We start from the raw sequence: 16,973 nt of genomic DNA, 5'->3' as shown, positions 1-16,973 counted from the left end.
TTGCATAGAGTAGATGAGAGAATCCCTTTTCATTGGGTGCTTGTGTTTAAAATCCATAGTGTGGATTTTTGAGTTGCCCATAATTTTTTCTTTTTAGGAGCATGTTCATTTTTTTTGTTTAAGGTTGTGGGGGAGAGAGATTGCTATGTATAGTTTTCAGGTTTTGAGATGGCTCTTGGGTTTTAAAGAGATGCATAGAAGGAAAAATTCTGCTGGCTCCTCTCTTCATTATAACTTTGAAATGGGGAAAGCTGTAGCTGGTACAATGCAGTCTAATATGCAGCTTAAGGTATGGAAGTTCTGTGCAACTCCATACCCTTCAGATGGTCCAGATCTAGAAGTAATCTTGCTAAGACATCTGGGTCTCCCATGTTTGCACAATGGAGAAGTAAATTGGAGCTCACGCTTAAAGTGCTCATGTCCAATTTCTCTAAAGTACGTCCCATTGTGTTCAGTTTGCTCACTCCCTAGTATGCAGTCTTAATGGAGTTTCAAACAGGACATGCTGTTAAATCTTCTTTCTTTCTGAAACCTTTATTGGCATATCAACACAACACAATTAACACTTATACTTTACAATTGTCATAATAATTTGCATAACGACCCAACAATTTAAAACAAAATACCAGAATTATTTACATTCTGACAACGTTATTTTAAAAATCTCGGATAAATAACCAGCAACAGCTGCAGTTAAAGAGTCACAAACATCACTCATGAACCTGGAGAGAGTAATATCAGAAGGGGTTAGGTCAGAGGAAATCCAAGAATTTAGGTAATGATTACGAATGTCAAGGTGTACTGGACAAAGAAAGAGTATATGAAACAAAAAATCAGGCGACTCATGACAGAAGATATGCTGTTAAGTCTTCAGATTACCAAAAAAAACCAACACAAACATTTTTGGGTTGGGGGGTCTTCCAGGGAAGGAAGCAGTACAAGAAGAACATATTCTAATTTCCTCTGCTTGAAGTCCATCTTGGATGTTGCATTTTTAGAATGCATTGTAATTGTCCATGCAAAAAACGTTAAAATGTTTAGTGTCCCCAAATCTGCAGTGGCAGACCCCAAAGATAGGTCTCTGAAAATGAGATTTAGCTCTAGTTCAGTTATGGGTTAGTTTGCACTTTCATGCAACAGGGCAGGATCAGTGGTGTTCCAGTTGTGTTTGCCATTGTCAGCATCAAAGTATGAAGGGGAGAACTCAAGAAACCTTTACTGAACATTCTGGGTTCTAGCGGAGTTGCTCTTCCATTGTCGGCCATTTATTTTACTCCAGGTTTCAGTCATGACCCGCTTGACTCTTCCCCTGCCCCATGGGAAATGGTCTGGAATCCCTTTGGTCATGTTTACACTTAGAATGCTGTTAGGGATGATAGTGGAGGAGGGGTTGGTGGCCAAGACACTGATGCATAAGTCCTGTATTTTAGGTGATTGTTTGAATACAAGCCAAGATCTTGATAGAGCAATCTGTTACTAAATCTTGGCTCAAATTGATCCCTGCCCCCTTTCCCCTAAGAACTACTGGTGTAGTTTACTCTGTGTCTGCCTCATTGCTGCTTCTTTGCACACAGTACCCTGGGATCCTGAATCACAAATATTGTCCGCCATCTAATGTTCTGTAGGTTAGCTTGGATGTTTTTGTAGATTAATGTGTATTTGTCACAAGAGCATCTCTAATGTTCATGTACTGTGTTGTCCAGCACAGCAGAGAACAACATGCCTTAGAGCCATTCTCTTCATTGGTACTGGAGGCAGCAACCTCTAACTTTGTCCTTCTTTTAGCTGCAAACAGCAGGGACAAGTTAAGCTGACAACTTGCTGCTGGAAGAATGGAAGGATAAGAAAAGTAAATACTTTATCCAAACACAAGGCTGATTGGGAGGGGGTGCCCTAGGAGAAAAGGAAAAAGTCCTCTTTCCTGGTCACTCATACCCTTTCATTTTTGGATGGGAAAGGCTTTACAGGCAGATGTTCTATTTACCATGGAACTGCACCTAGCTAGTCAGTTGGTGTCGATATTATGGTATCCAACTATGAATGCTGGAAATAGAGGCTAACAGAATCAAGCACGCTGAACACTCTTAACTCTGTGTAGGTTTGTGTTCTCTTCCTTATTTCAAGCAAGATATTTCACGGTTTCAATGCCCTGGTTTCCTAGCTAAAATATGTTGTCTCCCTGCATAATCAGGAGAAAAGTGACTACTTCTTTTTAGCCCCCCCCCCTTTAAAAAAAGTCATCCGAGGGATGACTGGAAATCCTATTTTGCTTCAGTGTGTGTTTTATGATACAGAATCCAAATTTTCCTCTGTAGCAAAAAGAAAAAAAAAGTGCAGAGTTTGTACAAGTCAAGTTCTGAAATACTTTTGAGTTCTGTAATTAAAAAAAAATAAATGTGTAAAGGAAGGCTTTTATTTTGAATTGTGCTTCTCCAATCATTCTTTTATCAGGGTGCTGACAGATCTGCAGATGTCTGCTGATTCTGTGGTTACTCAAGAATTGCAAGCCTTGGGCATTCTTATGGATTTCAACATGGTCAGTGATGCCATAGCCTCTGCTCCTGCTAAAGATTTACATAGCCTGGAGCTGCCTGGAAACTGGAAAGACCATTATTTGTATTATCTCAAAATTTATAGTGAATGGACCCAGATATACAAGTATGAGCTCAGCCTTGTCTCATCTAACCAAGTGAGGTCATTTGGCAGGGTGGCTGAACTAAGTGGAGGTTGTGTATATTGGACTGGCAGTGTTGGCAAATAGGAAGTCTGAGACTTGTCATGTCTTCCTTCTGGGTTATGTCTCCTGTATCCCCAAGGGCAGCCTCCCATCAAGTCCATAGGAGAAACAAAGCAGACTTGCTTTTGCAGCCAGTGGAAACGCAGTATACTTCTAAAGGTCAAAAGTGAGAGCCGCTAAAGGATAAGTAATAGCAGCGCAGACTGTGTGGCAGTCCTGAGATTTGGGGACTTTGCCGCTGTCGTCAACGCAATCTTCCACAGTGGCTTTCCAGGCAGCAAATTAAGTTAAACTTCTCGAGGTCAATTTGTTATCGCTGTTTAAAGCTGTCCTCTTCCAGGATTTTATTTGCACCGGTTTGCCTGCCTTTAAGCTTTTCCCCACCAGAAATAAGGCTGGTCCGGGTGAATCCAGCTGCTGTGATTTGTATGCTGCTTAACCGTTCTTGAAATTGCCATTCTGTGCAGGGCTGCAAGGAGCATGCTCGGATTCCTCAGCATCTCTGTCCTCTGCCGCATGCTGATCACCTCAGTGGCTGCCGTGAGCTCTCATTACTGGCGAATGGCATGCTGTGCTGATGCAGGCACCATAATAGGAAGCACCTAGGCCTGTCATAAACAAACAGGTCTGAGGGAAAAAAGTGCAGGTCTGACGTATGGCGTGTCCATAGCAACGAGGAGAGATGAGGTTGCCATTTTGGAGTATATGCAGGCTAGTATAGCTCTACAAGAAGCCAGGAAAGTACCTGACAGGATTCAAAAGCTGTCTCTATGTATACATCAGAGCTTTTGCAAGAGACGCTGTTTGCAGGAGAGGCAGCTTGCAAAACTAGCATCATTGCATGCAAACTTTTGGGGGCATTTAAGTGGCTTATTTGAATTGTGTTTTTTTTTCCTCCAAATGCAATAGAAAGTTTTGTTGGAGAATGATAGTGCATTTACACCTAAGAAATATTTATCTGGATGCTCAGAGGCGATCTCTTTGGTTGCTTAGTCATTAAAGCTGAAAGGAGACACATCTTTCTGAGTAAGATGACTGTGAGTTCCTTACATTACGAAGTATGGCCAAAGTTTTGTGCACCTGAATTTTGGATGCAGGTAAGATTCCATTAAATGTTTGATAACTGACCTGTTGTTTTTTGTTCAACTTTCTGAATGAATTAAGTTAGTGAATACATTCCATAGCTTGCGAAAAGAGGAACCCTGCAGCAGTTTTGGTATGGTGTGGGAAGCCGGGGTTTAAATGTCAGCTGATTGGAGCGCTTTGAAATCTTGATGGTATGAAGATGCTGTTACAGTGTACCGAATGATCTTGTCAGATGCATGTGCTGGGAATTTCTGGAACTGGCTGTAGTAAAGCCTTTGTTTTACAGGATCCCACCTTTTGCCTGAAATTACTGTATGAAAGTAGAAAAAGTAAAGAGAAATTGGGAAAGTATAGGGAACTGTCGCCAGAATTGAGCAATCCTGAGATAGGATGATGAAAAGGAACTATGTATCCTCTTTCCCCCCCTTCTTTTCTTGCTTTCTTTTCTGCATACTTGAAGCTCTTTTTGGTTATTCATATTTACAGGTCTTGCAGAAAGATCAGTTAAAGGGCATAATGGAATGGTAATAAAACTGAGGAGATATAGTGGTTACATGATACAACTACAGAAGAAAGTATTTAGCCATTTTTGTTAAGACTATGTTTGAATAGATTTTTTTTTTTTTAAGGAAAAGAGGAGTGGTTGTAATAGTACTGTTGCATAAAGTGGCTTTTTGTATTCATGCATATGGCTGAGAGGGAAATCTCTTACTGACTTTTAAGATCCCAAATCATTCAATGAGCATGGAGAATTAAGCCATAAATAAATGTGATACGATTAGCGTAGGGTCTTCACTAGCATGCTCTGGGTGCAGAATGAACTATCCTTGTTGAAAGTAAAACCTTTTTTACCTACAAGTCCTTGCTTTTAGATTTAACCTTGGACGCAGGGGTCCTTCTTTTCAAATGGAATAGTAAGAACTTTACAAAACGTGCTGCTATTCTGGTTCTGCATACCAGTTCTGGTTCTGCATACCGGTAGCTTTCTGGTTTTGCATTTAGATGTTTTACAGGGAAAGACTTTTTGCTGCCATCCTATATCAACAGTACAGGATTGAGTTTTCAACGACTTCCCCACCACCCCCAGTTTTCTTTTGGATCTTGGTGCCTGAATAAATTCATTGCTTGAGTTTGTGTGGGTGTGTCTTGCTTTGTTGGGTATGAAATAACTATGAGTTGGCCATTTTTCTTTGTCACTTAGTTGTTGATTAAATGTATTTGAGTGACAGAGAACACTGATAGAACTTGGCTACACCTTCCTCGTGTGGAACCAGTGCTACAAATTCAGGCATTGTTGCACTTCGTACATACACTCTGAAGGAGAATAGCTTCAAGAATAACTTCATGCCTCTGATGGTGGTGATTTAAATAAATAATGAAATCTTCAGTTTCGAGCGTGGAGGGCTGAAAACAGTATTGCAAAAGCAACATGGCCTGCAGCAAGGCAGGTGGCTTTAGATGGCGGCAAGCCGGGTAAGAATGGAAATTCCCAGCTATAAAAGAAGCCGAGAAATTGAAAGAAATGCTTCCAAGCCTGGAATTTTTAGCTGGACTTGAGTTTTTCAGGCTAGCCAAGACATTACTATGGGAGAGAGGGGGGGCGAGGGAGGGATTCTGATCCAATAGAAATTGGAAAGGATTCATCTCAGCCTATTAGGATGTTTCCAGATGACAGTCTGTGGGGGGCTGTGCTGCTCTCTCTGTTTATTTGATGGGAAAGGTGAGAGATAAATCATTGCTAACCATTTTCTTTCTTTCAGTGTGCTAGTATTATTTCAGTTGAGTCACAATCTTTAAAAAATTACAGAAGAGACCCCAGCAAAAGCCACTAGAAAAGATGCCGTGCTGGGGTGAAGAGGGGCAGTTTACCAGTCGGGGTACTAGTAAACAGCGATACGCCTTCAACATGAGGGTTGGTGTCATCTTTAGCGATGGCATTGAGATACAGCAGCACAGTTGTTGTCTTCCTGCGAGTCAATAATAGCATTTGGAAAGGTCCTACCTATCTCAGAATTTGCGATTCCCATTCTTCTTTTTGTTACTTTGTCCAAAGAGAATGAAGAACTTGTTTAGTTCCTTCCTAAACAAGATTCAATCGTTCTGAAGTACACACAAGAATCCAGGCCAGGTTTGCCTTTCTCCCTGCTGCTACAGTGCTTCTGCTGAAAGAATGAAGAAAGAGGAACCCTCTGGTCCTGAAAGAATTAGTCCACCCTGGAAAATGTTGACCTGCTTTTATTTCATAATAACATCTGAAAAGATGTCTTGCTGCAGCAGTTATCTCTGTGTTCTGAGCGTTTATACAGATTACGTCCCCTATCACTGACTCAGCTGCAGAGTTGGAAGCCAGAGATCTTTTGTTATATATATTTTATTGTAGCAGATCCATGAGATGTGAAAACTCATAGAGATCCATAAGACTGTTCCTTCTTTTGCCCATGTTGAATGGAAAATTAACTATGATCAGTGCTTTTGTAATATTCTCCAATATTAACTTTGATATCAATGGACAGTAGAGAAATTGGCTCAAAATAAGGATTCTGCTGTTTTTGACGGTGCTGTATTTGCCTCATCAAGTATCTATTAAGTTCCATGTTTTTATCTTGAATCGTCAGAAGTTGAATTGTTTCCAATGAAGGAAATCAGATTTTTGTTTGATTCCCCCCAAACCGGCTTATTTTAATATGACTCATTCTTTGGATTCAGTTATGACTTGGTTTTCGCCAGTGAGGACTTTATTCGTAGTCATTAAAATGGGTTTGGATTGAGTATGTGTCTACTCTCTTTACATCTTTATCATTTTATTGATATCACTGTGAGCAAAGGCAAAATTGACAAAGGAATTGAGTGAGGAATTGAGTGAGGAATTGAGTGACAAAAATTGAGTGAGGAAATTTTCATCTGTGTTCCCCTCTTCCCTTGAAAGCTCTGAGCTGCTGCAAAAGGAAGATGCTGAGGCTGTTCACAAGATTAGAGGTGAAAATACAGATCCATTGACTCTTCTGTGTTTTACATTTCTGCAGATAATGAACATAAGTCTCTGACCAGGAGTTTGTCTTGTGGGAATGGGGTCCCTCACAACTCTTTTTTCCCTCATAATCTAAGGGTCTAACAAACTCAGTGATTTTCAAACTTTTTATGTCACAACGCACTGACAAGGCGCTAAAATTGTCAAGGCTCACTATCGGTTTTTTGACAATTGACAGAGCACACTGCACTGCCAGCAGGGGGCTCACATCCCCCAGTGGCCCTACTAATAAATGACCCACCCCAAACTTCTGTGGCACACCTGTGAACCATTTGCGGCACACCAGTGTGCTGCAGCACAGTGGTTGAAAATTGCTGGTCTAACTACACACATGTGTAGTTAAAACAAAACAATTTTTTAAAAAATTAAGGAAAAGCTTCTGGACAGGGTAATTTAATGTGGAGAATTAGTAGTGTTGGAAGAGTGCTTGCTATAAAACGTCCAGCGCAATCCAAACTTTGCCTTGGACTTGTGCCGATCCAGGAGGGTCGTAAACATGCCATAAAACATCTTTGCGCCTCCTTGTGAGTCGGCTAGGCCAGCACGCGGAGGTGTGCCAGCCTGCAGAGCTTGACATAAGCCTCCGCACTGACAGAGGCACCAAGCCTTCCGTCAGCCGAGCTGGGCCAACGCAAGTCCCTTGGGTGGGTGGGTAGGAGGCGGGAGGGAGGTGTTCCTGGGCGGGGGGGAGGGCGGGTGGTTAGAGGCTCCAGGGGCAAGCAGGTGGGGAGCTTCAGGCGACTCTGTTCTCCTTGGACTTGTGCCACTTCAGGAGGTAGTGCAAGTTCGAGGAGCCCCTTGGGGCCGGGGTTGCTTACCCAGAGGTAAGGGGAAATGTTTCCCTTTACTTCTGGCTGAGCCACTTTGGACACCTATCCTGTGCTGGATACAGCGTAAGCCTCTTGGCTTGCCTGTTCCAGCGCAAGATAGGATTGCACTCTTCTAGGTCTTTCTCTAAAAGGGGAAAAACAGCTGGGAAGAGCTTCTTTTTATACCATAGTCTTCTGAGACTGAAGGTTGCCAACAACATCAATCAGGCTATAATTTACTGGATCTAACCTCAACGTTGCATTGCAGAGAAGTTCAGGTTTGTGGATCAAGACCAATAATATTGTATTCATTGAGACTGAAGGGTAGCAGGTTTAGGACTAGGAACATTTCTTCTGGGATTTTATTTTTTATTATTCATTTTTCATATTTCCTCCAAGTAGTTCAAGATGGTGTAATAGTTCCTCCTCTCCTTTTGTTCTCACAACAGCCCTGTAAGGTTGGTGCATTCGAGTGATAGTGACATGCCCAAGGTCACCCAGAAAGCTTCATGGCTGAGCGGGGATTTGAAACTGGATTTTCCAGGTCTAACTCCCAAACCTCTACCATCCTGGCTTTCTGAAGACTGGCAGAGGTGTTGAGTAGGTGTCAATAAGCACAAGATGATATTAGATCCTGCACTAATGTGGATCCAGGGACAATGTTGACATGCAGAATCTGGATTTATGTCTGTTTGGTTGTCCGTTGTTGCTAATGACTAGCTGTGTTATATTATGGCACCTTGTTGTGGTTTTAGCTGGGGAGTTGTAGGGAACAACAAGCAGTGCACTGTCACTGTCCCTTCTGCTTCCATGCTGTCAGGGACTCATTCATCTTCTCAGCTACCAATGTGAAATATGCCATCACCTATCCAGGACAAACATGTCCTCAACAGTGGGAGCATTCAAAGGCCAGTGGGAGAATGTTTCAGTCTCCGAGGATGCTGCTGCTGAATGCTGAAAGTCACCATTCTTTTTCAGTGAAACAGACTCTGAAGGAAGATTGCACTGTAAAATTGCCAAGCTAGAATTTATCAGCAATCTGATTCGATTCATTCGAGATCATATGTTCCTCTCCCACTATAGTCGTTAATTTAGCTTAGCAGAGCCTCCGCTATTGCTAATCGGTGCTTTTGTGAATACTTTAGTCACTGTTTAAATTTTGTATGCCTTTGAGCTTTACCTAGAAATGTTATACACTTGCTATTGTTTGTTCCCCTCTCCTCACAGTGGCCCTAGAAATGGGCGACCAATGGGCCAGTGAGGAGGAGAATTGTCCTTTTAATGTTATTTTATAGTTTATTTGCCCTCTTAATTTCCCAGATCATTTTTTTAGGATAGCCAACCCCTTCAAGACAGGGCTATGTAGTGGAGAAAATACATTGAATCCTCAATTAACAGACTAGGAGGGGAGGAGTGTCTGTGCTGAAAGTCCCTTAGAACTGAATGTATTGAAGTCAGTGGAGATGTGCATGTGCAAAATGTACACAACTAGTTTAATTAAGCAGAAAACATCCATTGTTTCCAATCTGCTAAATCAAAGTCCGTTAAAGTGAGGCTTCAATGTACTGTCAATCATCTGGGGCACCTACATAAGAACAGCCCCACTGGATCAGGCCATAGGCCCATTTAGTCCAGCTTCCTGTATCTCACAGCGACCCCACCAAATGCCCCAGGGAGCACACCTGATAACAAGAGACCTGCATCCTGGTACCCTCCCTTGCATCTGACATAGCCCATTTCTAAAATCAGGAGGTTGCACATACACATCATGGTTTGTAACCCATAATGGATTTTTCCTCCAGAAACTTGTCCAATCCCCTTTTAAAGGCATCCAGGCCAGATGCCGTCACCACATCCTGTGGCAAGGAGTTCCACAGACCAACCACATGCTGAGTTAAGAAATATTTTCTTTTGTCTGTCCTAACCCTCCCAACACTCAATTTTAGTGGATGTCCCCTGCTTCTGGTGTTATGTGAGAGTGTAAAGAGCATCTGCCTATCCTCTTGATGGGAAGGGGGAAAGATGAGAGACAAATATTTTAAATAAATTAACTTTTATCAGCATAAATTGAATTTATGCAGATTTTTAATACCTTTTCCCTAAAAAAACTCCAAAATTTACCAGGTTATAGTAATGGAGCTTTTCACTTTTCTTTTTCCTATTAGAAATAAATGAATTTCTTTTGTGTCATTCCCCTGTATGCCTACATGGCACATCAGCCTGGGAAGCAACTTGGAAGTGATATTGCAGGACTCAATGTCAGTGTTTTACACATGCAGTTAAAATATATAATGGATCCAATTATAAATTTAACATGGAAAACAGGAAGGGTCTATTGGGGTGACCCAGTGCTGAATGTCTTCGTTAAAGGAGTAGTAATATCATCCAGTTACCCTTTTCAGAAAGGAGATGATAGTCATGCTTTAATAGCAACTGGAGCTTGAATCAACAAGTCTCTGTGAAACAGCTTGCAGTGTGCCTTTGAAATCCTGATATCTAGTCAGGATGATTTAGAGGCTCTTGCTCTGGCATGTACGTGTTGGGGCCCTACTGAGTTTGTTTGTTTTTGTGTTAGCGGCGTTACCTAGCACTCCCTGAAGTGGTGGCTAAAAAAAAGGTGACACACAAAGAATTCAGGCAGCAGGACTCTGCAAAAGTGGAGGTGGGTGACGAGAATGGCGGCCTCACTTCCAGTTGCAATTTACATTTGCCTTCACACAGAAACACTTGGCATTACAGGGAGGGGGAAATGCATTTTTGAGTTCCTCAACTTCTCCTATGGCAAGTTGTAATAGTAATAATAATCTGAAAGCTGAATGTGGCTTCCAGCTGACCTTTGTCCAAAGACACATGGTGCTGCAGCCAGCATGCTGAAGCTGAGCAGGACTGGATAGGACACCTCCTGGGAACCTTTAAGTATGCCGCTTTAAGTTCCATAATGGGGAGGAGGAAGGCAGGATAAAAATAAAACATTATTTTGAAGATCCCAAGTTTCTTTTTTAGAGTTCTTTACTGTATTATTTGTAACAGTTACTATTGAAAACTTAAATTTCAGATTTTTTTGTCCTTGGATGTCTGGCTGAATATGAGGCAAAGTGTACCAAGAACTGGGGCTGCAAATCCCATGGAACTGAATGGAACCTTCACAAGAACGCTCCCCTATGTTCTTGCACTTGTTACCATTTGTTACAGTGAGGCTTGCAGAGCAGATATTCCCACTGGATTATGTCCAGGATGAGCAGACCTCGGTCTTGGCTTGCTGTCCTATATATCCTTCAGAAGTACTGAAATCTTGCCTTGCCCTTTCTGAGAGAGAAATCGACACAGGTAGAAGAAAGCAGAATTACACAGCTCAACTTCATGTTTGTCTTCCCTATGTCTTTTCCAGGGGAATGTGGGTGGGAGCAGCAAATGGGAATGAATTTGTTTGCGCCAATGATATTCCTAGGGCATTCAGCTTAGATACTATCAATTCCTCAGATTCCACATGAATTTTGAATACGTGTTCGAAATAAAGACCATTCCATGCAAAGCCCTGCAAATTCATACTCATTGCTGGACTTCCTCCTCTTCATGTTTAAGCTGCCAAGACAATCTTTGATGATTTTGCCACTGTTTGCTGAGGCTGCAGACCTATGCTCACTTACCTGGAAGTAAGTCCCATTGAAAACTGTGGGACTTCTGAATAAGCAGGCATAGGATGATGCTGTGAGAACATTAACTGAAACATAAGTTGTTTCTCTTTCCCCAAAGGGCTCACAATCTAAAAAGCTTCTGAAGAAACACCATCTTTTTTCAAAAGGCCTTTGGATGTCTGGGCTGGACCAGGAGGCAGTTCTTACCCTTCCTGTTGTAATTATTGCAAGCAGTGTAAACACAATCACTTATTTGCCTCCCTGCTTTTCTTGAGTGTTGCTGAACTCTGGTGCAGCAGTTCCCTGCTTATTTCACACTTCTAACTTTCCTACTATTATACCTTCAGAGGACCTTAAAGAAGAGTTCTCAATTTTTTTTCCTCATCAACAGCTCTGCAGTCTCTGTAATATCTAAGAAGCTCTTATAGAGCACCTGTAATAGCAGGTGATGCTTTTCCCCTCATTGCATTCCCAACCAAGAAAGACTTTCCTTGGTGGATTTTTGTATGTCATGCTGCCATTAAAGGCATAGGAGCCTGGGCAGGAAACAAAGCTGGCAGTTCTTCTGCAAAGACCTCTAAGAAGAGGTAAACAAAGACCTTGCTAGCCATGTTATTTTTACTTAATTAGATTCGGTCATATGGGGGGATGTTAAAAAATTTTCAACTTGATGATGTCTCTTCTGGCCATGACATCATTTCAGGGTGTCATTCCTGACAGAATGTCTTGCTGAAAAAGATTGAGAACCACTGGCTTAAACCATTTCTTCTTCCACCAGTTCTATGGCTCTTTGCTTGGAAGTAAGTTCTACTTAGTTCCATGAGACTTACTCCCAGGCTAGTGATGCCTACTATTTCAGGCTGCTTTTGAAACCTACTACTTCATTACACTTGATACTCTGCAAGCAGAACAGTATTCTAACCTGTTCACCTAACCCAGAGGTATAGAAACTTTTAGGTCAGAGGGCCACATCAAATATCTGGCATGGTGTTGAGGGGTGAAAAAGTAAAAAAAAAAAAAATTAAATATACAATTTAAATAAATACATTAGAAAGCCTCCAAAGCCTAAGGCTTTCAGACGACCCAAAAATGTCACTTCTGGTTTTTCAGGAAAACCAGGAAGTGATGTTTTTAGGCCTTTCGAAGGTATTCTTAGGGGAGGCACATGGCCTCCCCGGCCCTCAGAACACTCTCCAGATGCAACTGGAGCACAGCTCTGGTCATGTATTGGCAACCTTCAGTCTCGAAAGACTATGGTATCGCGCTCTGAAAGGTGGTTCTGGCACAGCATCTAGTGTGGCTGAAAAGGCCAATCCGGGAGTGACAATCCCTTCCACACCGGGAGCAAGTGCAGTCTGCCCCTGGTCCGCCTCCCCGGCTATGGGCCTTCCTTCTTTGCCTCTTAGCCTCAGACTGTTGGCAAAGTGTCTCTTCAAACTGGGAAAGGCCATGCTGCACAGCCTGCCTCCAAGCGGGCCGCCCAGAGGCCAGGGTTTCCCACTTGTTGAGGTCCATCCCTAAGGCCTTCAGATCCCTCTGGTCAGCTCTGATCAGGTCAGCTCTGGTCACGTTTGGTTGAGTGGGTCAGAGGCTTAGAAGGGTTCAGAGTCTTTCCATGGGCCTGATAGAGGCTTGTCGCGGGCTGCATCTGGTACCTGGGTTGGGGTTTGGAGACCCCTGACCGAATTCAATGTTCAATTTAGGATTGAAGCCATTTAAGACTGCATAGGGACTTTGTGGCCACCTTGAAGAAGGAATTTGGTAGGTGTAGCTTTTCTTGGCCCTGCATGACAAACTGCATTAACCCAACTTCTGTGCAGTGGCAAAAGGTATAGGAGCTCTGTTCTCTCTTGCAGCTAGTCACCATAAGAAAAGCAGGAAGATGCTGAGGCATGTCCCCAAAAAAGTGGGTCCTACGTGGTCCAGTGTAGCCAAAAGTGGCTCCTGGTCTGAAAAGATTGAAGACCACAACTTAAACCTTTCCAACTGACTTATGTTCAGGAATGTATGCTACATTGTTGTGTAGTACCACATTTAAAAAGTGGTGACATTCTAAATAGGATAGGTAGCTAACTTCCATAGACAGCAGAACTTCCTCTTTGGAGAAATGTTACTGTAAAAGGAACCTGGATTTTTTTTTTTTTTTTTTGGGTGGAATACATTTTCTAAGTTATTTTCCTTCCCTCATGATTCACCAAGTCTATTACCTTGCCTTGGGCACAGCTTGAAATGGCCTCTGGAATAATGGGCAAAGAAAATAGACAAGGCTGGATAGAAAGGAATACTATATAGTAGGTAGGAATAGGAATACACTGGTATATAAATAACTGGTGCCATCACAGCTGCATTGTAACATAAAAGAGCTTAAGAAAATTGCTTTGAGAGTGCCAAAAGCAGGTGTCAATAACACTAGCCATTATTATAAGAATTATAATCTCTTGCTTCCTTGATATGGTTTGTCCAGATCATGTCTTTTTTGTCCTGGCTTTTATTTTGTCACTGTTGTTGCACAATCAGATGTCATACTAATTAAGTACAATACCGGATACCAAGCGGTGTAGTTAGGCCACCAGCGTAGGCAGTCTTCCAACCTGGGTAGGACACCTGTTCTTGTCAACAAGAAGCTTAGTAAATCCATTTTAATGTAATTTGACACAGAAGCTGTACTGCAAAAAAAATGTATGCAAAACATTAATACTTGCCTATACCCCATTCATTTGTGGAAGCTCACATAACATCAGCTGAGATCTTTTAAGATGTACTTTGCCGCAAGGGTTGTGGGAAGGAGAGTGCAATCTAGCATCGCTCTTGGGCCGGTACAGGTCCCTTGTGCTAGCCTGGGAGTGTCACAAAAGTGCCATAAGGCTTGGGGAGGGCGGAACACAGGTGTTCTGGGGTGGGTGAGGGGGAATGGTCTGGTGGGTGGACAAGGCATGGGAGGGGGTGGTGCAGGATCCTGCACTTAGGTCAGATCCTAACCCCGCCTCCCAAGCGGCCCGCTGAACACCGGGCTGCTAGGATCTTCACCATCTATTTAGGTGGCGCAAATCAGAGTAGCCCCATTTGTCCTGGTGCAGCATTGCTCAGGGTAAGGGGAATTACTTTCACTTGCCCTGGGTTGCGCCACAGCCAGCCCCAACCCTGTTCTGGATGCAGTGCAGGTCAGCCAGTCTGCCTACTACAGGGCAGGTTAGGATTGGGCTGCCAGTTTCTCAGCTGTATCCTTGAAAGCTAAGCCAGTTGAATTCAAGTGTGTTCTTTTTTCCAGGAAAAAAAATAGTAAAAACTGAAAATAAGGGGTTCTCCAGTGGGATCTCCATGTTTGGGTTAGTCTTCTATTTGGGTAGCTCCTCCCTCTCAGGTGAGCAGGCCAGAACTTCTTGAGGGGGAGGGGCTGCCTGGACTTCCCCAGTCTGGCCTCAGCCTTTTGGCAAGCAGGACAGAGTTGGGGTCAGCTCTGCTGACCCCCCACTGGAGAACATAAAGGGGGCTCTTTAATTTTCCTGGGAGTATCTTTGCTCCCCCCCCACCTCTCCACCTTTTGCAACCAGGAGATTACTATATCAATGAAGAAACCTTGTATTGTATAGGCTATGTAGAACAACAACTACAGGATGTGTGCCTGAAAGCAGGTCTTCAGTCTCAAGCAATTTTATTTGGTTCTCGAGTGTTAAATTATTATTATTATTATTATTTTATTTTATTTTATTACTATTAACAGTATTTAAAATCTGATTTTAAAAAGTAAAAATCTTCCACTTTTTGCAGGGAAACAACTTTCTGGCCTTTGGAAGTGTAGAACAAACAGCACAAGTGCTGCTGCTGTGTGTACCCTAAACAGAAATCTAGGAAGGCTGCATTTGAGCGCCATGTCGGTGTGTATTTTGAGGGCCTGTCTCATCAAAGCATCACAAAGCTGCCAACAAACATAATAACATTAATTTAAGTTTCAAAATAAAACTAACCACCTGGTTTTGCTAATTAAAAAGTTAAATGCTTTTTTAAAGAAAAACTTTCAGCTACTGTTTAAAAATAGCAAAGAGGGAATCTGTTGTACTATTCTGGAGAGAAAGTTCCACAGTTGTGGGGTTGCCACCAAAAAGACCCTGTCTCTGGTGCCTGCCAAATGCATCTCAGTTAAAGGCTGGCATTCAGGTCTTCGCTCGTAACTACTAAATGCTTGTGTGGTGGTTTGTTTTCTTTGAAGAGGGGTTTTTGCCTCTTACAAACTTTCTGAATAATTTCACTTTTGTGCTTGCTTGCAACTTTTCCCTGCCTTTGCCATAGGATTATTATCATTGTTTTATCTGTCTGCATAGTTTGTAAGTTGCTTTCAAGGCTGTTTCTGTTCTCCCTTCATGGGCTAATGTCGCTCATTCCACGCATGCTAGTTCATCATCTGTTTCTGTTCACAAGCTTCTACATACTGCTTCTGGATAAACACCATCAGCAAGTCTCATTCTTGACCCCAAATGCACTTGCCTTAGGAAGCTGCTCCTCACATTTCTGGTTTCCTGTGTTTTTCACTGGCTGACCTTATCCTATCTTTCAACTTAGCTTGTGTTCATTTTTACTTCCTCTGATAAAAAGTATGCTTGCAGGAGCTTGCGTTGCTACCTTCCCTTTGTTTTGAACAGCAGTATCTTTCGTCATGGAGTGACGCATGTCTTCATTGATAAAAAGTAACATGCATAAAGAAGATATCAAAAAGAGGAGTCAGTGGACTTTGTGGGTAGAATGTTACATTTGGAAGGGAGATAACCAGATTCAAATCCACATACTGTGATGGTCCCTGGGTGACTAGGCAAATATCTAGGTTTCCCTTATTGGCTAGTTCACAGTACTTTATGGGGTTTATGTGAAGAAAAGGTACCACTCTAGAAATCTTTGCAAGAAGTGCAAATACCTGCTAATATACTATCACATTTCAGTGTGACTAATAATAGTGATAGGAACCAAAGGAGGACAAAAACACTGCAGGATGTGTTTGGAGATAGGAGCAGGCTTAAGTGTCAGCATGTGGGCTGATCAGAGTCAGGGAGCAAGTTTGGCCTCTATTCCAGTACAAGTACTTGACTTCATGTTCTTCCATAGAAGTGAATGTCTGCCATTTGTCTCTATGAGGTAAAAGCAGAGTGTCGTCTTTGGGTAAATTTTTAGTCAGGGCAATTCTTGTGCTTTACACCAATGCTGGTGATTTAATCCTCACTGACAGAGATCCCACATGACGCCCTTGTAGTAAGAACATAAGAAGAGTTCTGGTAGATTGGGCCAAAGGCTCACCTGGTCCTTTGGAGGCCAACCAGATGCCTGAGCATTTTGCCATCACAACTAGTTAGCATTGGTGGTAATGTGCAAGGCCTACCCTGCCTCATACTTTATCCTGCTTTACACAAGGGTCAAAGTGATATACAAATATAATACATAATTTAAAATAAATAAAAGCAAATAAATACATTGGGCTTTTTGTAGTTATATATCTTTCAACATGCTAGGTTTTAATCCCCAAACCATAAATTGGGTTAAATTTATCAAAATAATTTGCCTTTATCGTACATCACAGATAAGGCCCAGCATTTCACCATTTCTCTGTCACGGGGCTGCCTTTTTTGTTGGTATCGGTAAAGCAGCTACCACGTTTTCCAGACTCACAAAGAGAGTCTGGTCCAACAAGAAGC

General features: G+C 42.3%; 1 protein-coding gene across 9 annotated transcripts in view; it reads left to right on the top strand.

The window, feature by feature from the left end:
- The window catches only part of PDE4D (phosphodiesterase 4D), a 624,208-nt gene that overhangs the window by 562,906 nt on the left and 44,329 nt on the right, over nt 1-16,973 (top strand). The window contains exons 1-2 of one of the 9 annotated variants that reach the window (XM_066614479.1): nt 3,024-3,038; nt 3,647-3,834. The exons of 6 other annotated variants lie outside the window; for them this stretch is intronic. In XM_066614479.1, the coding sequence (XP_066470576.1) occupies nt 3,700-3,834 (135 nt within the window). In that variant the 5' untranslated portion in view covers nt 3,024-3,038; nt 3,647-3,699. Of the gene's footprint in view, nt 1-3,023; nt 3,039-3,291; nt 3,835-5,217; nt 5,297-16,973 lie in introns of those variants that run through there. 2 more of the 9 variants (XM_066614478.1, XM_066614480.1) reach the window with 2 other exon arrangements.

The sequence above is a fragment of the Tiliqua scincoides genome, chromosome 2, assembly GCF_035046505.1.
Source record: "Tiliqua scincoides isolate rTilSci1 chromosome 2, rTilSci1.hap2, whole genome shotgun sequence".
Lineage (NCBI taxonomy): Eukaryota > Metazoa > Chordata > Lepidosauria > Squamata > Scincidae > Tiliqua > Tiliqua scincoides.
The sequence above is the reverse complement of the archived record's forward strand: the minus strand, read 5'-3'. Positions and strand labels throughout refer to the sequence as shown.